General features: G+C 38.4%; 1 protein-coding gene across 15 annotated transcripts in view; it reads left to right on the top strand.

The window, feature by feature from the left end:
• srcin1a (SRC kinase signaling inhibitor 1a) overlaps positions 1-27,152 on the top strand; it is a 109,628-nt gene that overhangs the window by 61,063 nt on the left and 21,413 nt on the right. For 6 of the 15 annotated variants that reach the window (XM_032586660.1, XM_032586654.1, XM_032586658.1 and 3 more), the window contains 10 exons: positions 281-648; positions 7,930-7,956; positions 16,442-16,637; positions 17,264-17,275; positions 18,286-18,581; positions 20,205-20,980; positions 21,120-21,221; positions 21,623-21,750; positions 23,232-23,252; positions 23,877-24,040. In XM_032586660.1, the coding sequence (XP_032442551.1) occupies positions 281-648; positions 7,930-7,956; positions 16,442-16,637; positions 17,264-17,275; positions 18,286-18,581; positions 20,205-20,980; positions 21,120-21,221; positions 21,623-21,750; positions 23,232-23,252; positions 23,877-24,040 (2,090 nt within the window). Of the gene's footprint in view, positions 1-280; positions 649-4,132; positions 4,681-7,929; positions 7,957-16,441; positions 16,638-17,263; positions 17,276-18,285; positions 18,582-20,204; positions 20,981-21,119; positions 21,222-21,622; positions 21,751-23,231; positions 23,253-23,876; positions 24,041-27,152 lie in introns of those variants that run through there. The other 9 variants (XM_032586664.1, XM_032586663.1, XM_032586653.1 and 6 more) reach the window with 9 other exon arrangements.

Here is a 27,152-nt window from a genome sequence, read left to right as displayed (position 1 = left end):
CTGCTATGTCCTGGTGGCAAATAGTCTAACATCCCACCCCATTTCTCTCTCTTTCTCTCTCCTGTCCCCGTTTTTCCTCTCTGCTCCCCTCTGCTTCACTTGTTTCCACCTGTGTGTGTCTGCTGCGTGTCTGTATGTCTCCACCCTGAAATGTTCCTGGATGCGGATTTGGGTGGCAATTTGCCTCTCATCCGTACACGTTCCGCCTCCTTCCTCTTACCTCTTTTTTCCTTTTCCTCATCCCTCCTTCTCCTTCTCCTCCTCCATCCTCATCCTTTAGATCCCGAGCGTGGCGGCAGTCACATGATCTCCACAGATGACCTGGAGTATCCACGAGAGTACAGGACGCTGGGGAACAGCGGCCGGCGTTTCTCCAATGTCGGCTTGGTGCACACATCTGAGCACCGCCACACTGTCAGCGCCGCACAGAGTCTGGAGGCCCTGACCAACCTGCATAAGGCTGACATGGAACGGAAGAGGGACGCCTTTATGGATCACCTGAAGAGTAAATACCAGCAGCAGCAGCAACAGCAGCAGCAGCAGCAGCAGCTGCAGCATCCGCACCACAGCCCCCACCACAACCCACCATCACCCTCACCATCCCATGCCAGCATGAGGGGCTCCTCGGATCGATCTGCTAGAGAACAGGTAATAATATTTGTTACATATTTTTACTGATGCCCTGAATATGTTTTTATAATTGTGCTAACTTGTGACTTAAGGCAGATGCAAAAGTGTCTACAATTCCAATTATTTCCTGATACACTATTGTCAGCTTTTTAGCTGTTTGTGAATTATATCACTGTTAGTCTAACAATAGTCCATGCTTAACCACACTAAACAGACTTGCACTGGAGAATTAAAGCAGCTGTTTTTAGTTGATGAGTCCAGATTCAAGAATTCAGATAATGGTTCTGATCTAGGGAGTATCAGGTTGACGTATCAAAGTTTCTAACTTAAAGGGAATATATTATGCAAAATTCACATTTTGCATATTTTTATACTTTCATTTGGGTTTCTACTGCTTCTAAAAACAGCCCAAGAGCTTTAAAAACCCCAGCTGGTTTGTGACAATAAGTTTAAAAATCTGGATTTTGGGGCGTGCTGTGGTGGCGCAGGGGGTTAGCACGCCCCACGTTTGGAGGCCTTAGTCCTCGACACGGACGTCGCGCGTTCGACTCCCGGTCCCGACGACCTTTGCCGCATGTCTTCCCCCTCTCCTCACCCTCCTTCCTGTCTGCCTACTGTCGAAAAAATACGAGCCACTAGCGCCGCAAAAACTCTTCGGAGGAAAAAAAAAAAAATCAGGATTTTGAAATTACAAGTTTCAAAAACCTTCCGAATGTAACTTCACAAATCAGCAAGCACTGCCTTTCACCTAGCAACCCCAGCAAAGCCCAGCCTGGAGCAACCCAAGCTGAGCTCCAGGACATTTGGTTAGCTGGTTTTACTGCTGTGTGCGCTGTACGATGGCTGGTGGAAAAGATAAGTGTTTTGTTGTTAATTTACTATTCAGAAACCACTTGCTGCATTCTTGTTGGTTGTGCTGGAGGCTCTACTTCTGCTTTTCAAATGTAGACGGTTGTGTAATTATGCATTTGCCTTCAGCCATTTTCACAGTCAAGTGTAAATGCTGGCAGAACTGAGCAGACTAAATCTCATTTTCTAAGAATGATTTTGTGCAAAAAATTTTATGAACATGCTTTGTATATCTCATAGACCTATCCTAACCAGACCAAGGAAGCCTAATAGGTCACCTACCATGTTATTGTTGTTCTAAATTTGACTTTGCCAGCCACACCCTAGTCAGTGTTTAGGAACTGCAGCCTTTCTCCTGTTCATGACCTTTTTCTAGCCATCTTTGCAATGATTATTACTGCTGAAATATAGACTGTTTGGTGCTGCATCTTTCTGGCTCTCTCTGCCACACTTTGTTCACTACCAGTGTAGAGCAAGCTGCACAGAATGTAACAGTGACACTGAAAAAAATATTTTTGGATATTTGAAGTTTAGCCCTAAAGGGACATTTTGAACATGACCAAGAACAGCAATTTTATTTACCCTGACAATTCTTTTGCAAGAATTTTCACTCTGAAGTCCAACACAGGATTATCATTCGGCAGATATGGAGCAGGCAACTCCTCGCTCCACAGCAGTGACGAGTGAGGTCTTACTAAGATGCTGCAAATAGGAAAAGACAGATGATTCTATTACAGTGACTACGTTTTATGGCTTATTTAGTTTCACTACAAACTCGATAGAATAAGTTAACCGTAACAAAGTTTAAAGGGATTTTGTCAAAGCAAATTTACCATGTTCTCTGTACAGGCACAAGATGAGAAAACTCTCGTCGGGATTAGAACCGGACTATTATCACCTCAAAGAAAATTTGTAATACTCACAGATATTTCATAAATAAAACACAGAGAGACATCTTGTGATCAGTAGTGCCTCCCTCTTCTCTCCAATTGTGATGTTCAGACCAAAAAGCTTTATTTTGGTTTCATCGCATCAAAGAATTTTGTGTCTCTGGGTCCAGCAATCTTTAAGTTGTGCTTCTGTCAACTTCAAGCAAGCTTCCATCTCCATATGACCACTTTAATGTTAAGTACTGGTTAGTGGAGTCCATAAGCAAAGTGCAGTCCATAACCTTTTGGTGATATTCCTATCTACAAGAAGGGACTCTGCCTATGAGGTTTTTTATACCTCTCTTGACTCTCTGATGTATAAGGCAGCCATATTTAGGAAGGGCTAAGTGGCTCCAAATTTTTTCCACTTCCAATTAATGGAGATCAAATTAAATCGTCCCGAAATGTTTTATGTTCACTAGATTTGTGTTTTGAAACAATCAAGTCTCAGGGGGTCTAAGGACAGTTTCTTTATCTTTATTGCTTGGTGTTTTCTAAGTGAAGTTCAGTCAGCTGAACTCACCACAGATTGACTTAAAGTTGCAGAAAGTTGTGAAGTATGATCAGTACAAAAAAGATTATGACTGTGAAGGAAATGCTTTTGTTATATCACCGTTGTTATTATTCTGTTTAATGAATTTGCATAAAAGGTAAATTTTTTGTTGCCCCCGGTTGGCTAGTGTAGATGCTTCAACTCTATAATTACTTTTTGGCTATTTTTATACTGTTGAGATGTTGTATTTATTTTTCTGTGCATCAAAGACACTTAGATTGTTTTCACACTTTATAGTTTGGTAGACTTTGGACAATTTGTCACACTTTTAGCTGGAATGGTTTGCTTTCACACCACACAGTGTCAAACACTTTGAAAAACATATTTACCCCATTGCCTGTGGTGGCTCTGGATCAAGAACCACTAAAGGAAATATGATTACCTCTAAAGAAGACATGACCACAATTTCCTTCCTCATGAAATGTAAACAAAAATGGAGTACCGTTAGATTTTAGCGTTTGTAGGACTTCTTGTTTGTCTTTGGCAAAGGCGCACAAGCCATTTCTCCTGCTAGCGCTAGATTAGCGATTGTGTTTTGGTTGTATTTAAACAGATTGCCCTGCACTATACCCTTCTTCATTCTTTGGGAGCAACCTCTGGTCAGCTTGGCATTCATATATGCTTCCAAACCACACCAGAGTTCACTTCAACTGAAGCTAGACCTCGGTTTCATGCACACCAGATTTCACATTTTTGGTCTGCATCAGAGTTTGATTGCACATTCACACCTCCCCAAATGAACTGGACTTCCTAGGCAAACAAACTAGATTTTGGTTAAAGCAAACTTAACAGGGCTGATGTGTTTTATGATACATTGCAAGAATTTTTATGCCGTATCTGTCTGGAGCTCAAGTATTAGCTAGTTTCTGCTTGGCAGATCCTGCAAAGTGTTACCTTTGGGGAACAAAACTGGATCCCGTGAAGTGAAGGAAGACATATTTAAGCATTTAAATGATTTTTGTCCCTTTGAAGTGTAGTTTACGTAAGAACCAGTTTCACAGTTTCCGTCCCTGCAGCAAACATGCAAACGGCATGTAAGCGCTGCTGCTGTATGTAAATTTGGGAAAATTCAGGCATAATGACGTGACAGAAAAGCACATGAGGGAAGAGGAGAGAGAATGAAAGGGATTGAGAGAGAGAGTTGGGTGGGTGAACGACAGGTGGAGTCCCGGTTGCCTTGGGAACCACTCCCATATAAGGCACGAAGGGATATCGCATTGCAAAGGTCAGGTTGTGTGGAGAAGAAAGAATGGGACAATAATGAAGACAGAAATGAATGACGAGTGGAGGGACAGCATGGTGAGCAGACAGATCCTGAAGTGACAGGGCATTTTCACTGCACCAGGGAGGCAGCAGCAGACTCCAGGATTCCTTGTAATCTTTCTTGTAGAGGGAAGCCAGAAGGGGGCGGGGGTTGGTGGTCGCAGTCAAGCAGTCCACTGACCAATTAACCAGCACCAGTAGGACCCGACCGCCCAACTGTGAAGGAGTTAATCGGCTGGTGTTGTAATGAATTAAATAAAAAAGAGTTTCCGCCGCATGTGCAATTGTAGAGCGAGACGGGGAAAGAGAGGGACTGAATGAGGAAGAGGGAGATTTGTAAGAGAAGCAGAGGGAGGGAGAGACGGGCAAACAGAAAAAAAATGCGCTGAGGATTTTCTGCACCTGATGGACAGTCTGGGGTGACTGGAGTCTTGGACAGGCACAGGTGCTCTGCAGGTGAGATTTAACTGGGAGCTGGAAGCTGTTGCAGAGAAGTGTGTATGCGAGCGTGTGTGTGGGATAAGAATGTGCCAGCTGGGATTAGATTCCACGCCTGTTATGTTTGTTGTGGTTGTTGTAGTGACAGAGTGCATATGCCTCAGCAGGCGGAAACCCACAGCAGACGAAAGCTGAGGGGACGATAGTAAAAGCTGTGCACAAAGCTTTCCGTGTCTCCCTTCGAGCATGGGGTTGATTTTCTGTGCAGATATTATCTTTGTTTTTAGAATAGGTAGCGAAAGCTGCTGTTGTGTTGCAACTAAACTGGACCAGAGGATGATTTAGGGTGCATGAGTAAGAATGAGTGAGATGGAGGGGAGGGGGGTGCAGAGAAGATGACGACATGAGAAAGAGTGGAGGAGGGAAGGGAGGGAGTAAAGAGTCTGCTTTACATGCAGGTCAGGTAACGCAGCGCGCCACTCTTTGAGGCTACGTTTCTCCGCTGGACTCCACTTGCACGTGTCTGTGTGAGTGTTTAATTGTGCAGATGATTCTCAAATTTTTGAAGTGAGAGTTGCATTTGACCCCTCAGTTCTAAGTTTAATCTGACATCTTAAATAGACCGCAGTAATTATCTGCTTAAGGCATAAAGTGACATAAGAAGCTGCTTGTAGATTTGCAGCAAAGCATGGAATAAATTGTTAAATGTGCTCTTACGACAGAAAATGTTTTTTAATTGCATGGTTGTCAGGGGTAACATAATCAAATAAACCCTCTGCAGTTTGCTTTTGTAGTATTTACAACTCAAAGTCCAAGCTGTGTTTATCTGCCTCTGTCAGCAAAGCGGTTAGAAAGGATTAGATATGTTTACCTTAGCATCACAAGTGCACATTATTAATGCAACAGATGCTGCCAAAGACAGATGCACAAAACCACAAATTTCTTCTCCACCATTAAAGCTGGTCTCTCTGACATATTTTGTCTTGCGGGTAAGAACAAAATCATTCTTCTTAGTGTCATAACAAATTAATTGCATTTATTTACAGCATTAAAATGATGCCCTTGGGCTCCCCGCAGATGACAAAACTTTCTGGTTATGTTCAATATAACCGGATAGTCAAGGCCAGTTTACTTTTACTCTGGAGAGACCTCATGATTAGCTCGTCCCTGACACAGACCCATTGTCAATAACCTGTTAACCCCTAACGCAACCTCTCCTCAGAGAACATGATATTATTAACAAATTCATCCATCCAGTGGGTTTTAAAATAGCTTATTTACACTTGTTGAACCAATGCTTGAGGAGCATAAAAAATACATTTTTGTATTCAACAATAGCAACCAAAAACATTTGAAAAATACAAACAGCACAGCTGGCAGGAATATAGCGTTTTTTCACAGCGTTACATCAAAGCATTGTCTTTCATTCTAGCGGCTATGACATTTGTCAGGAGTCATTTATATGCTAAAGGAGAAAGAAGCGTGGGTTGAAATTTTTATGTCTTTTTTTTGGCATATATATAAGCCTACATGTTCACATACCTCTAATATTAAAGTACTATATAAGGTACAGCTGGATTTCTCAGTTAATCTGCTGCGTCTTTGTTTCCAGGTTGTTGAATTTCTTACTATTGCTGTAACATAATTATCAAAGCTCTGTTTTTTTCCAGAAGACTCCTTTTTTAAAACAGAGTATATAACTGCAGCAACTGACTGAGCAAACTCACAAAAGAAGCAGCTTGACAGATAAACCTCGATGTCAAAGTAAGCTTAATTACAAAGAACATATATATGGAGGGGCTACTTAATGCTAAAATACTTTTGTCAGCGTTAAGTGCTGTTGTTTGCATTTTCATTATAAAATTAACACATTAATCAGAGTAAAACAACATTTATATTAGAAAAGTACATTGAAGTTGATATTTACTTTTTTTTTGCTTTACTGTGTCTAAAATGTTGGAATATTCTGCTTAATACTGTCCAACTATTTTCTGCAAAACAGAAAGAAAACGTCAACTAGTACTGAGTATTAATAAATCAGGTACACCTCTGAATTACCAAGCAGGTATTGCTGTTTTCAAAAATGCATTGCAGCCAGAAAAGTGCCAGACATGAGGTTTTCTAAAGCAGCACTGTGAGAATACATTTAATGAAAAGGATCTCCTGCTGTGAGGTGTTAGTATAAAACAACAAGACTTAATGATGTGCACCTCCCTTGTTCATAAACCTTCCCCCAAAAAAAACATCTGTCAAGTTTCATGGCTTGTGGAAAAATGTCAAAGTCACAGTTAAATTCTAATCTTATTGAACGTAAAGATTTTTAATAAACTAAACACTTGAAATAGGTTTATTCTCAGCATAAATACATATTTAATTTATGATTATATGTATATAATATATATATATATATTGAAAACACACTGACTATCATAAATAAAAACATGCCTGTCACTTGTTTTAATCTTTTCTCAGGGTAATGTGGACTTTAAAGAAGAGAAGCTGAATTGGGTGAATATTGCCTGCAGAGAAGAATAAAAGTGGAGTTGGAATTACAATTGAGATTTGTGAACTCTGCTCCATCTTTAATATTGCATATCGTCGACTTGAGATATTTCTTGGCCAGCAGTGACTATGTCTGGTTTTAACTGTGGGGTAATTATGGCTTATTTTAAGTCTTGTTTCCTTAGGCCTTTACGAATATGTCAGCACTTTTTTATGCGATCTACAAACAGCAGGAAGGGCAAACGTGCAGATGTTTGCTACCTTATTCAGTGTTGCAAATTAGCAGGTCAGCTTTGGAGGTTGTGATGAAAAGTGAGCAGCAGGTGGAAGGAGATTGGAAGAAACCAGAGAGCAAGGAGGGGACAAAATGGTTGTTTGCCAGTGGTGAAATCTGGGAGAAAAGCCAACGTTGCAAGGAGAGAATGGACTGCTGATTTTATTTAGTATTGCTCTTTTCATTTCATTTATAATAACACAATCTCATATCAGGTTTTCAGTAACCTGATGCCTGCAAACGGAGCCTTTACCTCCATTATTGACCAGTCAGTGGTTGTGTTTTCCATATATGCTTTAAATTGACCTGTCAGCAATATACAGTAAATCCCAGGATAAAAAAACAATCAGCAAGTTACATGATTGTTGGTACATTTCAACTAATGTTTTAAAAGTTTGCATTCTCTTGCATTTATTATGTATGATTCTTGAAAGAGTAATTTCTTTATCTTTCTCATCTTTTTTTCTTTTGTTCTTCATGAAACTCCACAGCAACAGCCCAACTACTGGAGCTTTAAGGTTAGTGCTCCTTGTCTAAGTGTGTTTGTCATTCTTCTTTCTGTTTTGTGTGTGTTTACGTCTGTGGCATCTTGTCCACCCCCAACCCACTTAATGTCCCTCCTGCTGCTCTTTTTTCACACCCTTCTTACTCCTGCAACATCTTTTCACTTTTTTGGACAGAGCTTGTGTGTGGTTGTGGCTTATGTGGTGACAAAAATGACAAGGGTGAAAACAACTTAAACTTCTTCATGTCAATTTAATTTGTAGACCTTCATGAACTCGTGACACGTCCGTTAGTTACCATTACTGGCTGGAAACGTTTGACCGGCTGGTTGTATTATACTGGCAGTGATGTAGAGCTATCAAATGTGTCTTTATGGAGTGGTTTTTGATGAGTTGAAATTGATCAGAGGAAAAAGCTAAAAGAATGAAATTAAAGCATCAGATTTCAAAATATTCAAGATCCAAAACTGTGTTGAAAAACACAGCTAAGAAGTTGATGTTTTTAACCTGACTAATTGATGATTAGATCTGAAGTATAATATAATTGCAAACTATTGTTTTATATTGTAAATTAAATGCTACTATTATGTAGTAGCATTTAATTTGTCAATAAAATCTGATCCTTTTCTGGTATTTGGTTTAATTATTTCAATGCTACTCAACTATAAAATGTAGTTTTAGCGGCCTACGTTCCCTGACATAAATTGCTGTTTCCTTTACCCCACATTACTTTAAGTTTGTGTATTTGTTTGGCTGTTTTCTTAAATTGTGTGATTATTCAGAAAACAGTAAGATCTACATATACTGATATCAAAGGTGCTTCTGCAGAGATAGATTTTACCATGAAAACATCAAAAATATTTAGTGGGGAGAAGATTTGAAGATAATTTCTTATCATACACAATCTGCTTTGACACCTTTTATATTTGCAGGGCTTTCTGCAAAGTTTTCTTTCTAATCAGTGAAGCTCCAGAAACCCATGCCCTACTTCAGCATCCCACCAGCTCTAATCTAAGCTCAGCTTTCCACTCTTGTGCTTAGCTGAGAGTCCAGGGAGATTAAACAAAGGCTAAACTCAGCCGCTGTGAGGTTCCTGGAAGAAAATCTTGGAATATATTTCTATTTTTATCCAATAACATAATCTCAAACGAAAAAACTTTGAAAAAATATATTTTTAACTTGAGTACATTTATCTCCCACATGAGAAATTAATAGCTGTGTCATTTCGTTTTCTACACACTCTGCATTCCTGTACTTTGAATAACTTCTTTTTTTTAAATTGTGAATAATTACTAGCTTTTTACTAAAGTATTTCTCAAGGCTAGAACCAACAAATAAATGTATCTTTAACCTCTTTCTTCTCTTGACAACTTGTTTATATCATCCAGGGTCATGGGCCTTTTCTTTTGATTTCAGCTCATCAGACTTTGAGTAATATTTACAAACTCTTATAGTCATGTGACCAAGGCACAGTTAAACTATAAGGGTACTGGGTCATTGTTATTGTTTTCATCAAACAATAAATTGGAAAATGACAAAGAGCTCTCTTTGAGCAGTTCTCTTACATTAAGTTGTAGGGACTTTATTTTATCTACTGTACTTTGAATTATTATCCTCAATTTTTGTGCCAACAAAATTAAACTTCTGCATCCAGCTGTTTGTAACACAGTTCAAATTGTTTTAACATTTTAATAATTGCTATGACTGTAGATATAAATAAGCATGGCTCTGTGGCTTGTTTATTATGGAAAAAAAAAAGAAATCACAAACATTGGCTAATTATTTATCCTGTGCAATTACATATACGTATACATATATATTTATATATATATATATATATGTATATATTTTTTGTTTTACTTTAATTTTGCCAGAAAAAATTAATCTGCAAAAATCACCCACAAATGTGGTGACCTTATGGTGACCCAGGCCAAATTAATCAGCACTAAATTATGCCAAGCAGCTTCTAGCCAATCAAGTTTGGCTCCTTTGATCATGTGTCAGACAGTTAGCTGGTTAGCACAGCTAACTGTTAAGAGACACATTTAACAAAAATGCGCCTTTTTGCCATGTCATATTTACAGTTTTAATCTAAACCTAATTTAAACCTTTCTGGTAAAAAATTTAAAAAAGACAGGAGGACATCAAATTTTAAATTTGAGTCTTCCAGGCCTATATAACTAATTCTGTCTGGAAATCTCAATCATCATCTCACCTCTTCTTGAAAATGCTATTTTTCTTCCTTTCCTTTCACATGCTCCATCAACTTACAATTTACTGGGATCTGGCAGAGCCATCATTTCCATGCATTGATGACTTCAGGTCGTCTGAAGAGAAATGACTCCATTATTATGAGGAAATTTTGTGTCCAGACAATTGGCTGCAAAGCTTGAAAAGTTGAGGTTAATTAATTGGACAGTTAAGAGTAAAATGGATGTGTGGTATGGGTATATTAAGGAGCTCTTTTCTTTAAATTTCATAAAAAATTGAGAAAGTGCTGACTCATTGCAATTAACCGCACACAGATGCACTGCAAGCAAAGCATATGGATGAGACAAGAGCTTCTGTCAGCGGAGACTGAGGTGGAGGCAGATAATCTGACATCACTTGTCTCGGTGAGAAGCTTATGGAGGGATGGGAGAGAATCAGTGAGTGACGTTGTGTAAAAGGCGTGGGAGGGAGACATAACTAGGGGTGAAAACAAACAGAAGCTTTTGAAGTACACCAAGATATTAGTTATCGGAAAAAACTGAACAAGCTAGATACCAAAGGACTCAAGGAAAAGTGGAGAAGTTCAAAGATTTGTCATTTTAAACATTTAGCCTAATACCCTGCAACTAACAAGTTTACGCGCATCAAGCTGTGCGACATTTCTCTTTCCAGTTTTACTCAAGGGGGTGAGATTAGAAGTGGAGGCTATTTGCATCCATCATGTCATGAACCAGCCTCGGGGCCCTTACTGCAGTGCAGTTTAGACACACTGTCTCACCTGCTTGTTGAGTGCTTCACCTCAAATCAGCCACATACTAAAAAAGACACTAAAATCACCATTGTCTGACACAGCACACAGTAATAACCCTTTTGGCTCTCGGCAATCAGGTTGTATCAAACGTGATTGCCTCTCCAGCGCTATCAGCTGGAGTTTACGTGTTCTGGATATAAAATAAAGCGGACATATTGTATGTACATTCATCAGTACATCTTGGGTTGAAGGATTTACCTCACAACATGTAAAATTATGGTCCAGAAATAGTTAAACAAGCCGATTAAAGTTTTTAGCAGCTGGATGTCAAATTTTTCGGGCAATTATGGGGGCATTGTGACCCCCAGCAAAACTGCTCGTCTGATGACAGCTGCTCTGACAGAAAATTAGATTTCCTAGGAGCAACTGTGGTTAAAATTTTTGCTTAATCTGTACAGTGAAAGTGAGATAAATGAAGATTTAATTGACTCCCAAACCAATCTCAGTGTTTCACTTTCATCTACAGCACTGTGAAAATTATTACAAATGTTGTCCACTTATCCTTATTTGTAGGACGCAGGTTTCAAATAAGCACATTTACGATCGGTCAAAAACAACCTGAGTCAAAATGAACAAGCAATTTTTAATTTAGTTCATTTATAAAAGGAAAACAACCTATCCAAAACAACCTGACCTTAAGTTAAAATTAGTAGAATTGATAACTCCCTCACTTACAGCAAAGTAGGTCCAGGGCATCACACTACCACCATTGTGTTTGACTCGCTGTGATATTCTTTTTATGAAATGTTGGGTTAGTTTTATATCAGATGTCATGGGACAGAAACTTTTACATTTACTTTTGTCTCATCAGTCAGCAAAGTATTTTTCCAAAAGTAATCTAGACATTTTTGGGAAATGTGAGATATGCCTTTGTGTGTTCTTCAGCCTTAGAAAGTTCCACAGATAGAATTTTTGTACAGTCTGTCTACAATAGAGAATATTGAATGCTGACCTTAAGGCAAGTTAGGTCTGGAGTGTTTTAGATGGTCTTCTGTTGTTATACAGGTTAGATTTAAGGGATTTATGTATTGTACAGGTCAGGTGGTAATGAGGCCAGTGTGTGGCTTCTGAAAAAATGTTGCTAGTCACAGTTAATATACCACATATCAGGTGGAATAAATATATTTACACAGGGCTGGGTTGGTTTGAACAACAATTACCTTTTATGGTAATAAATCAAATCTTCAATTAAAAATGTTTTTTGTTTCTCTACAGGTTATTTTGAAAGTTTGTCTAATCTTAAACATTCAAGTGTAAAAATAATGGAACAGAACAAATCTGTTCTGGATTTTTTTTCTGATACAGGTTAACTACATATAACTTTTTAGTTGATACAGAATGTCTTCTAGTTTTTGACCTTATAACCTTCTTCGGTGAGTGTTTGTTTTTAACAGAGAGAGCATGTTGCTACTGTGTATTAGCACAAGAAATCAGAAGAACTGGTGGGAGGTTGCATAGGTTTAATACAGTTTGTAGCCTGAGGTCTGTTGTCGGGCCACCTTGTCCTACTTTCCACTCCATTTGCTTGTCTTCTAACCTCATCCTGTTCCGTACTCTTTTTTTCTCTCATCCACAGTGAATAAAGACAGTAAAAAACTCAGTAGCAATTGGGTTGGGCTGAAACTGTCTTAATCAGTAGAAAATAAAGGGTTTTCTGAGAGAAAGGCAACATAACCAGTTCCTGGCTTGTCTAATAGGAGCAGATGCAAAACCAGATGGTGTTTTTGCATGTAATGTTTAGAATACAAAATTACTGCAGAAAGATATTATCAAACCTCCTTAAAGTGGAAGCAGATATAAGGAAGTCAAAATAGGAAGCGTGATGTAAAAAGTCAAGCTGAAAAATATGATACATTTGTAATTCAGCAGCACGTTTCTAAGAGAATACAACCCCACTCTTTGCTGTTCCCAGAGTATTATTTTTCTTTACTGCAGGATTGGAATATAAAATTTGCGGTTTTCAGGCTTTGTGGAAAGCAAGTACTCGGATGCAACACATCCTTTTTGTTTTTGTATTTGCAGAAAAAAAATACATAGTTACTCTTACATTCAAGCCTGTTTTGCTTCTTTCTTTTTTTTTTGCCAAATCAACAATTACAGAGTAGTAGAGTTGCAATCAGATTGCTGAGAATATCTAATTCCTCTGCTGCATTTATTAGAATGTATCATTCCAAACATAGTCAGCAAACAATATTACTGAATTTAAATTTTAGTAATTGTTTAAGAGTGTGCTCATACAGCTTCTTACTAGGAGTTAATACTCTGTAAAAATCTTCAACATGAGTTGGCACACATTGCACAAAATTCACTAATTACTTCCAGAAGTTGCTACTGTTACCAATTTTTAATTCAGTTCACTGCAACAAGTGTAAGTCTAAGTTGTTATTAATCTTCCCCTTGGCAAATACCGAATTACATCAAGTGTATTTTCCAAAGTGGTACAAATGTCTTCATATTTCAAACTATAGGACTTTTCTTCTTTAGTTTTTTATTTACAAAAAAATTCATTCAGTCTCCTCTCATAAGACAGGAGATACAAAGTCCTACTGGCCAAAAACAACAAACTAAAAGTCATTCATACCTATTACAGCCCTCAACAGCAGAGGTATTTGAACATCCTGTTTACGATTTTTATCTTGTTTATGTCTTTTTTTGAAAGTTTTACGTGTGTATAGAGTCCTGTCAAGGAGAAATTTATGTCACTGTTGGTGTCAGATAAAGTTTTCTATTCTAAAAAACATTTAATCAACATTATATTTCCCCATTCTTATGCAGTGGTTTGATAGTAAGGCTAGAATGTTGCACTTTGCAGGATCTGGTGGGCCCCTGGGATGCTGCTGGCTGTTGTTTTTTTACAGTGTGGTCACTGTTTAGATAAATTACCCTATTAGAAAACATGTTGGGGGTTATCTGTCTGCATCACACACTTTCCGTTAGCGCTCTAACGTTGTCTGCCAACACTATCTCTGGATTCTTCATGTGTGGGTGTGGGACTGCATTATGTATGATAGTGTCAAAAGAACTTTGACATTGCATGATAAAAGCCCACAGGCAGTTTACCTTGTAAACTTATTGTGGATGTTTTTGCGAACAATAGTAGTAAGTGTAAGGCAATAATTTGCTCTAGAGTAGATGGTTGTAATGTCTATTTTAAAATCATATTTCTATTTTTGACAAAAATACAACGACTTCAGCGGGTTTTTAAAAGTTAGGCAGAAGCAGACTAATGTCACAGAAGAAGATTAGGACTTTATTTTTTGCTATTAATATAAATTCAGCTATGCTTTTCAAGCAAAGCATTATCCAAAGCAGTTGCATGAAACTATTTAACTTGATCTCCTATTTTGATACTTTATGCAATAACAACCTATTTGAATTTTATTAATCTTGGTATAGATTATATTTATTAGGATACTGTGTCAGTTTTTCTATGGGATACACTGTACAAATCTGACATGCATTTGCATGTCGTCAGAAAAGGTTTGTCACATGCAACCAATTCTCCAATTCAGAAGAAAACACGTATCCTTTCATTGTTTTTAGTAAAATACCAAAGCAGAAAATGTATCATTGTGACATTATTTCCAACAATGTCAGAATGGCTGGTAACAATGACATAGTGGAAGTCAACCTGCATTCAGAAAAAGAATATATCAGTCAAAAGTGATTATTGCTGTTACTCAAGAGAGAATGCACAAATCATTTTCTTGTCGTTTTTGTTTTAGATTCCACAGCAAATGATTAGTTTCAGTCTAAAGCAGTCGACAACAAAGCAATGCAAAAATTAACATACAGGATTTTAAAAAACGACCATCTTGTATTTCCACAGCAGAGCACAGAGTTGCTTTGGTTCCCTGTAATATGGCAGCAGGGCAGATGAGAGCATTTGACATAAGGAAAGCCTAATAATCTTATAATGGTACATTACATAAAATGAAACATATTTTTTTCCTGTTACTTTTCTTCTTTTGATATGGAGTATAAAGCTCCTGACAGAGTTTAATAACTCCCAGGTCAATACAATACCCAGCACAATCAGATATTAAATAAATATCTCTCAGTTTTTAACAAGCGCCACAGAAGATTAAAAAATGCTATTCTTACACTTGTCCTGGACAAATATAATAAAAAGGAAGTTGCAAAAAGGAAAAAAGAAAGTCAAAATGTGTGTAGTTCCTTTAAACTAGACTGAATCCTTTTGGAAAATCACTGTCTAATCAGCTTAAAGGGACGAGCCGCCTCTGAGTTTAGAAATTGTAACTGATTTAGGACAAAACTGACAATTCAAAGAGCTAAATACTAAATGAGAAATATGTCTTCAGAGCAGTTGTCATAGTGCCTCAATCAGATCACTTATCTTCATCTTACCTTAACAATCATGTTTTGCATAAAGAATCATCATGTCAGAAAGACTTGACTAACAACTAAATAATGCTTTTGCCTGTTTACCTTTGCTGTTTTTAAGAGATTGAGATGATTTTTATATCATAATAAGTGACAACGTCAAACTGTCTGCCCTGATGCTTAATATTAAAGTGAAAGTAAAGTTGAGCTTAGTAGTTTTTCTGTGATCATTGTGGTTTGGTGTTTTTTCATAAAAAACTTTTTCTTCTTAGTCTGAGCGCAGAGATGATCCTTCATGTCTCTGCAGTTAGTCTCCCATTAATTAAAAGTTGCACCAATGGAAGCCACAGAAGGTTCATGCAGCAGCTGGACTTGAACAGAGAAAGGATGAGGTGACAACCGTTGTGTTCATGCTTCAAAGAGAAGGAGACAGGCACTGCTACTAAACTGTGGGCTGAGGATGTGTCTGCTTCTTCCGTGAAAACAATCAGCAGACAGCATTCGGGGAGCTCATTACAGCAGCCTCTGAGCTGGAGGAAATGCTACAATGGCGGGGAATCAGAGAGTTCAGTTCAGTGAGCTCAGCCTCAGCCGAGCTAACAGTCTTTGGGAGAGAAAGTGTAAGAGAGAGAAAGAAAGAGAGAGAGGTTCGCCTGGGCGTAAGCCAGCAGGATAAACCCACAGTGAGAGTCTGGGATTTACATGAGCTTCTCCTCCCATTCCACAAGAACTCATTTAAAAGTTCATAGGTGTGCAGGGACAAGTACCAATGAGGGGGTCCATGAATGAATGTGGATGTGAAGTGAAAAATACAGTGTAACTTTTGTCAGGTTGCACACATAGTTTGATACTGATAAATTCATGAGGAAAGAGTTCCTCTAGACTCTAATGTATTTTATATGTCATTCTTCTGATGTTATAAACTGTGATGCAAGCAATTGTCAGTGAATGGCTGGTAGCTAAAACCATTGTCAAGGTCTGAATAATCTCATTAGTTGGCTTATTGTGTTATCCCTCATTGTGTGCTCCCTGTCTCTTCCAGTTGGTCTTATGACATCAGCCTTGTCAAATCCATTTTTTCTGCCACAGTTTCACCTCTCAGTGAATTCACACATGCCTCTGTGTGTCCTGCAGAGTCGCAGTCCACGCCATTCCCAGTCTACCCAGTCCGGGCTTGCGGACCAGGCTGCCAAGCTTTCCTTTGCCTCCGCCGAATCCCTGGAGACAATGTCAGAAGCAGACATGCCCCTCGGGTTCAACCGAATGAACCGATTCCGCCAGAGCCTGCCGCTGTCTCGTTCTGCCAGCCAGAATAAGCTAAGATCTCCAGGTAATGATTCCGAGGCGATCCTGGCACGACCTGTCTCAACAGGCTGGTAGAACCCGAGGCACATTTTACAGCTTTCTCTTTACTTCATGTTGCTGCTGCTGTTGTGAAGCACTTTTCTGCCAGATAGTGGGAGGAGGTGTTATATTCTCAATGCTTTTACCATAAAGTGCTTCCCTAGTTTAATTGCCCTTCTGCATAGACATAAAACAATCAAATGAGTGTTTCTAAATATATAAAAGTGTAAGTTTTCCTGAGTAGACACTGTAAATTACTAATACTAATAGTCTTACTCTTACAGACTGTGATCTAACGTTTGTAATACGATCAAGGAGTCAAATGTTGTGCTTAAGATAATTGGTAACAAGAAAAACTCAAATATTATTTGTCATATGGATATTAAGTCTACAGAGTTCATTCTGGACTATGGTCATTATTTGTGACAGTGAACAAATCAGAAAGACTAAGGTGTTTAGCAGAAATGGAAACGCTGATCTCTTTCCTCTGTCTCTACTAATACCTGTCTTTTTTTCTTTTCTCTATGACTTGTTTATATTATTTTTGCCCCATTTGTAATTCCTTTTTCTTTTCCTTTGTTGTTGTTTTTGTTTGTCCCTTCGTGTATGAAGATGAATTTTCAGGTTAGTCAGGCATCATACACATCTTTCAACAAAACATTCTTCTTATTTTTTTTCACAAACTTTACCTACTGCTGTTTATGAAACAAAAACACTGCATTTTAAAATATTGTTAAAATTTAACTAATTATTTTTATTTGTCCTAGATATCTAAATGTTCACTAATCGGTGCAAAAGTCAAATAGTTTCCAAAAAGTTTAAAAAATTGTGATTTTTGCTTTTATAGAACCATTTTCTCATGTTACATGTTACTGGGATTTTATAAGATGGACCAACTCAATGTGGTGCATAATTGTGAGTCAGTCTTTCTTCAGTTCCTTACTGGGGAGGAGCATGCCCATAGTGTGATGCGTTTGGTTACAAAAGGGTGTTTTTGGAAGGATGTGTAGTCTTCATTACCAAAAAGTAGAGATGAGTAGAGTTCATCTGATAAGAGCTCCTTCTTTCACATGTTTGCTGTGTTTCCTGCATTACTTGTGACATGCTGTGACCAGAACTGCAAATTAAATTTCTTATGACTTTCCATCAACAAATCTTTTTTGCAACTTCTCTGTAAATGCCAGATTTATGGAGTGCACAATTAATAGTTGACCTGTTGACAGATTTTCATATCTGAGCTGTGGATCTTTGCAGCTTCTTCAAAACTACAGAACAGGATTTAATTCCACACATGTGATGTCTATTTAGCAATTGGGTGACTTTTAAACATGATTAATTGCTCTTAACTATTTTTTTTAATTTACGACATAAATTAGCAACTTTGTGTTGGTTTATTACATAAAATCCCCCAAAAATCAAACAAAATTATGGCTGTATCATGACATGAGAAAATATTCTGAAGGTTTAAATATGAGGCCCAGAAAGTTGCCATAGGTTTTTTAGTACCAGTAAGCAGAATTTGTGGATCACGACCAACACCACAGCTCGCAAAATATGTCTCCACTGGTTATCTCCCATTTAATAAAGCCAAACACTCCTGACTCAACCATCTCTCCCCCACAACTTTCTCCTAGGCGTGCTCTTCCTGCAGTATGGAGATGAGACACGCCGGGTTCACATCACCCACGAGCTGAGCAGCATGGACACGCTGCACGCTCTCATCGTGCACATGTTCCCTCAGAAGTTGACGGCGGGAATGCTGAAGTCGCCCAACACGGCGATCCTAATCAAAGACGAGGCCCGAAACGTCTTCTATGAGCTGGAGGACGTCCGGGATATACAGGACCGTAGCATCATTAAGATTTACCGCAAAGAACCCATCTATGCTTCTTACCCTGCAGCTGCACACCTGGCTAACGGAGACCTGCGGGTAAGCAGAGGAGACCTGAGAGGTGGGAAGGGCAATTTGTGTTGAATACTCCTGTTATATTGTGAAGTTGGAGCTGCAGCAGAGTTTTTTGGAAGATAAATTTTGCTGTTTTTGAGAACAGTATCTTTGCAGACTTTCGCAGTGTATTGGGGGTTAGCAATGGAACATGTTTTCCTGTTGGACATTTATTTTTTCATCTTCAAATAGGCCATCTGTTGCTGTGCAGGCAGGAGAGAACATGCTCCCCTGTAAATGAGCATATTTTAACATTTGCAATGATTTCTGCTTTAGAAAAGATAAAGCAGCCTGAGGGAGAACATTTTTTTAACTATTATTGATGCAAAACTCTGCTTACCATCTGCATTATTCACACTGAACTGGGAATACAAATGCTATTAAAAAACACTGAAGAGTGTTTCTGTTTACTTACACTGTGCTGTGGTAATGCTCACACTCATTCTTCCATCTATTTGGAGCAGAAATGGGTTAAAGAAATGGCTGACAGACAGGGAAGAACTATGAATACATTTGGATAGCTACTCCAACTTAATCTGATTATAAATTATTGTATCTCTGGTAGTGGAAAGTTGATGTTCTCTGTGTGTGATATTGTGAGCTCAGATTCAGAGAAACAAAACTGTGTACAAGAGAGTTAAGCTTCTAATATAGTTACCCATCTAATATTGTATTATGTCAACTGGAAAATCAAAAATGAGAGGTGCACATGAAAAACAGTCTAAAGGGGAGATTAAAAGATGAGAAAACACAAGTCTTTAACTGATAGCTGATGTATAACTAAAGTCCCTATCAAAGGTGATTACATCAGCAGCTTTTTGTGCATTTGATGCAGTAAATACAGTGGAAAAGATATTTACATGCAGTGCTTAAAAAGACACATTCTTTTTTTTCACTGTCTGATATTAAACCAGACAAAACCTTTCCTGTTTTTAGAAAGTCAGGGTTACAAAATATTTCTATTTGCTAAATACCAGAGTAGTGGGTTCTTTGGAGAAAATTGTATTATGTTCCTTCTAAAGCTGCACAATATGTTGAATTGCAATATCAATATGTGTAATATTGCAGTCGCACGGGACTGCTTACATGCAATATTTGGTAGGCTAAGATATTGTAAATCGTATATTCAGGCACTTGGATGGACTTTCACTGTCCACACCTGATTGAAAGCAGTGGTGACCAGTGTGATAGAAATGAAAGAGAATAGAAAGGAAAATATGAGTAAAGGACAGTAGATTATGTCTTACTGTAAGATTACAGTGCATGTAATTACTATTACCATTCAGGAAGAAAGCAGGTTTTTGTCCCATAGATAAAGGTGTTTTGCTGTAAAAATTGCAGATCAACTCCATGGCAAAAGAGCAAAAGGCCTTGTAAAGATGCTGGCTGAAGCTGGCCGTTATTGTTTCCAAAGCAGTCCCTTTCAAAAGACTGGATCTCCATAAACATTTTTTCTATGGGCTTATGTCCTTATATTTGCTTATTCCATAGAAATATGCTGAAAATTAGATTTTTTTGATATATACTTTTTGAATTTTCACATCCCTACTACTACACATCCCTATTATCTAATGGCTGCCATCCTAACAACTATTTTGTTTCTTTCAGAGGGAAATGGTTTACTCATCTCGGGAATCTTCCCCAACGCGCCGCCTCAACACTCTTCCTTCCTCTTCGACCTCGGCACCCTCTGGCTCTCCGTCCCGTTCTCGCCTCTCGTACAGCGGGGGTCGTACTCCCTCCTTCTCCGGAAACCATCCTCAACATGAGCAGCCCAGACATCCCCACCATCCTCCAGGTGGCCATGGTGCCAACATGGGTCTGTCTCCATCACCAAGTGCCATCTTGGAGCGCCGTGATGTCAAGCCAGATGAAGAAGTTTCTGCAAAAAAGCTGGCTCTCATGAAAAATGAGGCGCTTTACGCTGATCCCTACAGTTTGATGAACGAGGGTCGCCTCAGCATTGCCTCTACCCAGTCTTTGGCTGCCATTGGAGACCCTTTTAGCTACCCTGTTACCACTGGCCTCTACCGGCGAGGGTCTGTACGCTCTCTTAGCACCTACTCTGCCGCTGCTCTTCAGGGAGATCTGGAGGACTCATTCTACAAGCCTGGAGGTTCACTATACTCGGACACGTACTCCTCTGCAACCCTGGGAATGGGGTTCCGTATGCCGCCATCGTCCCCACAAAAAATTCCTGACATGCAGCTGAGGGACAGGGACTCGTATTCCACTTCACCACGACCCTCGCCTGTCAGGCAGACTTTCCGGAAAGACTCTGCCTCCTCCTCTGTGTTTGTGGAGAGCCCAAAGTCGAGGCCCAGCTCCAGTTCAGAGCCTGGTTTTGGTCCTTCTTTATCTGGACAAGACGCAGACACAAGCAGGTCAGCCTCATTTGGAACAGCTCACTGGATGTCTTCAGCTATAAGCCACTCTCTAAATTAGCCCTTCACAGAAGAATTGACTACTCCACTGTAATCTGCCTGTGCCTATAATTTCATAAGCATTATGTATTTTTTTCAGGGACCACCGCCTGGAGCGTATGGAGGCCATGGAGAAGCAAATAGCCAGCCTGACTGGCCTCGTGCAGAGTGTACTGACCAGGGCACCAGACAGCGACAGCACGTAAGACCCTCTATTAGACCCCATTAACCCTCTAAAAGTCACAAATACAGCCTCAGATTTGACACATAAGCAGGAGTATTGACAGGAACAGCGGCAGGCTATTATCAGAGCCATTACCAGCTCCCCGGTAGTGAGGTATTGCACTGCCTTGTGCGAGCACAGCTCTAGTACAGACCTCTAAACCATCAGCTGCAGGCAGCTGTGCTATTGATCAGCTGTCGGATTCACAGAGTTTTCAGCGTTTTACATTCACTATGTCACGCTATCTCTGTTCATGTACATACCAGGAGTTTATTTACTAGAAGATAACTGAGCTAATGTGAGAAGTTTCATCATATCCGGTAGTGGTGCTTTGAGCATTAGCTCTGTAATTGCCTTGCCCTGTGGCCGTTGATCCTCAGATGCGGCCTACTGCGTCTCTGCATGATGGCGGGCTGCCCTCCGGACCAAGGCACGGAGTTTTCACGGCCATTACCTTTCTCTTCCAGCGAGAAGACCGAAACTAACAGTGACGGCTCCGCCACTGGAAGTGAGTACAGCATAGTAATCGAGATCTGTGAATTGAAGTGTTACTAACACTAATGTTTCCCCGTTGCCATGCTTGTACTCATGTTCTTGCTAACTCTGCTCCACAAAATACTGTATACATACTCTGCAGTGATGCTGATCTCCAGGCCTATTTGTCCATGCTGTCAATGTGGGAAGACGGGCAAGATTTGATATGGGGTACAACATTGCTGAGCTACTTGTTGGTGTTAATTTTCTTGTTTTTTATTCTCAGTCCAAGAAAATGAAAAATTGTGCCTTTCCTGTTTTTCCGGTGCAGCATTTTTTCAAATAGCAATATCAGTGAGCCTCGTGAAGCTAGTAAAGGTGAAAATAATTCTATTTTATTAGTTTTGAATGTGACTAAAACAACTCTCTGCTCAAAGCAGAAGTGCTGGTAGTTGCCCCCAGGCCTCAGAAAGTTTTCCACTGCTCAATTTCATGGCCAGTCAGTGAAAAGTGGGTTGGCTCTTATGGTGCAAAGTGTAAGATATCTAAGAAAATATGGCTGTAAACAGCAACTTTAACTTTAAGTAGAACCATTCTGTGCTAAATTAAAGGATGTTTAATGTTTTGATAAGCAATATAAAATACATTTGATCATTTTACGTGTTTACATTTAAAATTGTACTTATTCACATTATCATCTTGTGGTTTAAAATTGACTTTATCAAAAAGACAACAAACAAGGGCTCTAAAAAGAAAACAAGAGTATTTAGACTTTCCTAAATCTTCACTTGGATCAAAATCAAATATCTAATCAGTACTAACTCCAAGATAATTGGAAAAAACCCACAAAGTTTCTGACTAAGACTCTTTTTTTTGCCATTAACTCCTTTTATTTTTCTTTCAGTCATACTCTAAAATGACCTATTCACCATTGGATATTGAAATATCCTATCAGATGAAATACGAATGGCATTTTATGCACAAAGAAAGTAAAAAAAAGCTGGTAGAAATCTCAAAATACTCTTGAACACCTTTGTAGTTGTTTGAAATGTGTTAAATAAATAAGCAAATCTTCAAAAGTGTAAGCATAACCCTTTAGGCAAGGTTTGAAAACAGACAAAGCTATGAAATAGTTACTTTAACTCACTCTGTGTAGAATTATTTATTATAGATGATGGTTGAACTTAAAAATGACAATTTCATAACTTGTCAGTATCTGTAGCATGGATTAGATCAATTATTGTCCTTTTAAAGTTATTTTTCTCTTTCCTATAATTTTTTCAACTTATTGAACACAGATAATCTTTGCCCAGATCTTAATGGACTCAGTTCAAAGATTTAAATGCATCTGAATCTTCATAAATTGGTGCAATGCCCTTCCTCTGCTGTAATCAGTAGAAATCTTCCCTGTTCATCCCTCTTCAAATATAAAATCTGAAGACTCTCCTCTTTCTTTTGTCTCTTTATCTCTCCTCATTAATTTCTTGGTAACTGCTTACTCTTTCTATATTCCAGCTGGACGTCAGAAGAAGAAAGGTAGTTGGCATCTCCTCCTGTCATCCTTTTTTATTTCTTCTGTCAGACATTCATCATGACTCTCTGCTCTTTGTATGGGTGTTGGTGTTGCTGAAAAACCAGCAGTCTCTGTTCTCATGTTTTCCTCCTGGCTGTTTTTATCCCCGGAAAGCGGACTCCTCTCCTTATGTCTCTAATTCTTGAATTCTTTGCTTGGTTGTTGGGAATTTTCAGAAGTTTATTTTGTCACACACTAGACACTCGTTTGCGAGTGTGTATGTGTGGTCAAATAAATGGCAGATTGATGGCCATACTCACAAAGCCCTGTGTTGCGATAAGAGCATTCACAACCCTGTGTGTCCCAACTAAACAGATAGTGAACTTCTCCCCTAGTTACTAATAGCATGAGCTCACTTTTTACCTGATATACAATATATGGAGTTTTGTGAATATGGTGGTTTTTATTGCTTTTTCACACTGGATAAAACGTGCGTGTGCCCACGCCTACTCTCTATATAGATGTATTTATTTGGGTATTTATGCTGAGAGTGTGCGTGTTGCTCACATTGTATCTGAAATGTAACTGGAGTACTGCTTAACAGAATTGTTTCTCAATGATCCCCCAATACCCTGCTTTGTGATTAGCAGCCAATACACCATCAGCACCTTTAGCTTTGATGCCACCACCACCATCTAACACAACCCTGGTGAACGGTGTGGGTCGCCTGCAGATGAAACTCCATCTGCATGGTCTGCAGCAAAATGCCACCGACCTCCGCAAACAGCTCGGTCAGCTTCGCAAGATACAGGTATCAACAGTTTAAACAATTTATCTATTTCAGAAATACTTTTTCTGTTCGCTCCTGAAGATTTGTACCTTAGAGATATCGGCATGTAATTTGGAAAACTTATGTTAAAATTCTCATTCTCTTTAATGCATGATAATAAAATCTCATTTCCAACTGTCATTCACAAATACTGTGAGGTTTTGTTGATTGAAACATGGTTGTTGCAGCATCATGCTGTCTGGATGTTTTTCTGCATCAGGCATCGGGGAGCTGATGAAAGTTTATAAGAAGGTGTAGTTAAAAACAGAAAAATCCTGGAAGATAATCTGTTAAAAACTGCAAAAGATTTGAGTTTAGGACAGATGTTTAATTTCCAGAGGACAGCAACCCTACAGTAAACACAAAACAAGAATTACAATGGAATGGTTTAGAGAATAGCATATTCATGTAAAGGTCTGGTTACAGCCTAGAATTAAGGATTTGTAGCAAAGCTGGAAAATAGATGTTAAGGGTGAGGCAAGCTGCTTCGATTGGCTTTAGTTTATCTTTTTATGCTTGTTTTTTTTTCTATTTGGAATCCTTGTTAGTTTTCAGTTGCAGGAAATTACAGTTGGCATTCATAAACACAACTCTAAGCATCTGCTGGCTGAGGATATATTAAGAATATTGGAGCCGACAGCTGTGTTCTCTGCTGACTGCTTAGATATCTGTATCTACCTCCCAGATCTTTTTATGAATTGCATTTCATTAACATAAACACATCTTGTTCTTGCACTTCCTGAAATCCTTCGGGATTGTGGAAAGGAAATTGTCACCTTCCCTGACACTCAAATGAATAGTCTAAAAACTTACAGCTTCATTTCACACAATCTTAGGATATGACCTAACAGTGTTTTGAGTGGTTATTGGGATTATATTAGCTGAACTTTAATGAATCAAGCTTCGCAGAGAGCGATAGAGCATTATAAATAATCAGCTTTCAAAGTGACAGGGAGGAATATTCAATTTTATGTGCAGCTCAAAGCAATACAAGTGTACACATAAAAGTTTCATCAGCAACATGTCTTTCCCGAGACAACGTTCTGATGACTGTGCATAATTCACAGTCTTGTGAACACATCTTGCTAACAACTTTCCACTGAGGAAAAGCAGGCTTTGTAAATTTTGCAGAGGAATCAGCAAAGCTGTTTTAGTTTGAACTCAACCATTTTATAGCAAATACACAATATCTTGATAAGTGTAAACAGAGTCCTAATTTTTTTTGGAGTGTTCAGTCCAATTTTAGTGTTTAGAAAAAAGGAAAATTGTAAATTGCTTCAAAATATCAAATTGTACAGTTTGCATATATTTTGCTTTAGAACAAGTCCCTTTGTTTTTAAGTGTGCAAATATGTATTTGTGGTGACTGTTATTAAACATCATGTATTTTACTATGTCTGCATAGACCTCCTTCTGCACTTCTTAACACCTTTGATAAACATTCAAAAAATATTGTTTTTGTATAATCTAGCACAAATAATCTCATACAGAAGAATTTTGTCCACAATATCCTCTTAGCCATTTCCTGACTTAAAAAGATCAACACACAACTTACTTAAATAGCATTTTCTCTTGTGTTTCTCATTTTGAAGAGTTGTAAAGTGAAATCACATAATCACTAAATAAATCCGTAAGTCACATCACATTTATTCAGAAATCAAGGATTACTATTTGTACATTAGTTGTCTAAAAAATTTTGGGACAATTTCCAGCCACTCCTTGTTGTTGTTCTGTTTTCTCGCTTTTGTGGGCATTAGATTTCATAGAGTGATCAATAAAAATTTCTCAATACTTCTTTGATTTGCTAGTCCAATTTATGTTGTCAGCCAGGTTCTATTTAAGTGATTAATTAAATCTACAGACCTATTAGTAATAAAGCCCATAGTGTGGCTAGTGAAATCAAAATTTAAACATTTTTGTTTGGAACAGTTAATTTTATTGTAACAAGGGAGAAGTTACTTTTTCATTAAATACCACGCTGTGTTGGAACTTAATGTTTTGGCTTTCACTTATGAAAACTTTATAAAAATATCAATATATTTTAGATTAAATCTGGAACAACATCCATATTTCAACAGTAGGACATATGCTGGGCAAAAATGGTGTCCAAGTGGGAATTCCAAGACTGAAAGCACTGCTGACGAGTTAAAAAGTGGAACTTTTTAAAAGCAGTCCATCTTGTTCCATCTGTCATAAAACTAATGCAAGATTCAGTAAAAGAAAAAGAACGCTCAATTTTTCCCAGCATCACCTTAAACAAGCTGTTCAGGCTCAAAAATTCTCTTATGAGGCCTTTTTAAAACAAGCCTTCAAAGATGATTCGACCAAAATTATTTCTGCTATTAAAATTTCTTTGATGAACTGCAACATTTTTAAAATATTAGGTATTATCATAGGATTCATTTTCTACATTTTTCAGTGTGAGATCATGTTTCTACAATAAAAATGAATGAATTTTAAGACTTTGTACTCATGTTTCCCATATTGCCAACAGATATGGAGCTACTGCAGTATGCAGGTGGCTTTCAGCTTTTTATGTTCACTTCAATACAACCTATTGTAAATAGCACCTGCAAGAAACTTTGCTGCAGTGCACATTGGTGGTATTCCATTTTGTTAGGGCTGCAGTAGCACAATATCGAAGCTAAGTTTGTAGTTTGTAGTGTTCTGAAACGATTCGGACAGATTGGTTTGATTGGTGTCTTTGCAGAGGAAATAAAGAGAAAAGGCAGTAAGAGACAGTGAGTGTTTCAGAGCTGTTATTTGTTCCAAATAACAGCCCTTCAAGCCTTGTGATTCAAAATCACAAGGATTTCTTGAAGTTGTTAAGCAGCAAAACAGCTCCAGCTGTGATGTACACAGAGAGGAAAGTTTATTGTTTGCATGTGTATTTGTCCGAGTATGACCTCTACACCTGGGTTACTGTTGTTGCCCGAAGCACTGGCCTTCTGCTTCAATTTTGCATGAGGAATATGCATTATACATAAAGTCAAGGAAAAGGATGAGCAGTTAAAATTTAGAGACGAGGCAGAGCACGGCAAGATTAAAAACATGTAAATGCATTAAATATTTTTACTTAAATTTTTGCTGCACTC

Source organism: Xiphophorus hellerii, chromosome 16 (assembly GCF_003331165.1).
Source record: "Xiphophorus hellerii strain 12219 chromosome 16, Xiphophorus_hellerii-4.1, whole genome shotgun sequence".
NCBI lineage: Eukaryota > Metazoa > Chordata > Actinopteri > Cyprinodontiformes > Poeciliidae > Xiphophorus > Xiphophorus hellerii.
The sequence above is the reverse complement of the archived record's forward strand: the minus strand, read 5'-3'. Positions and strand labels throughout refer to the sequence as shown.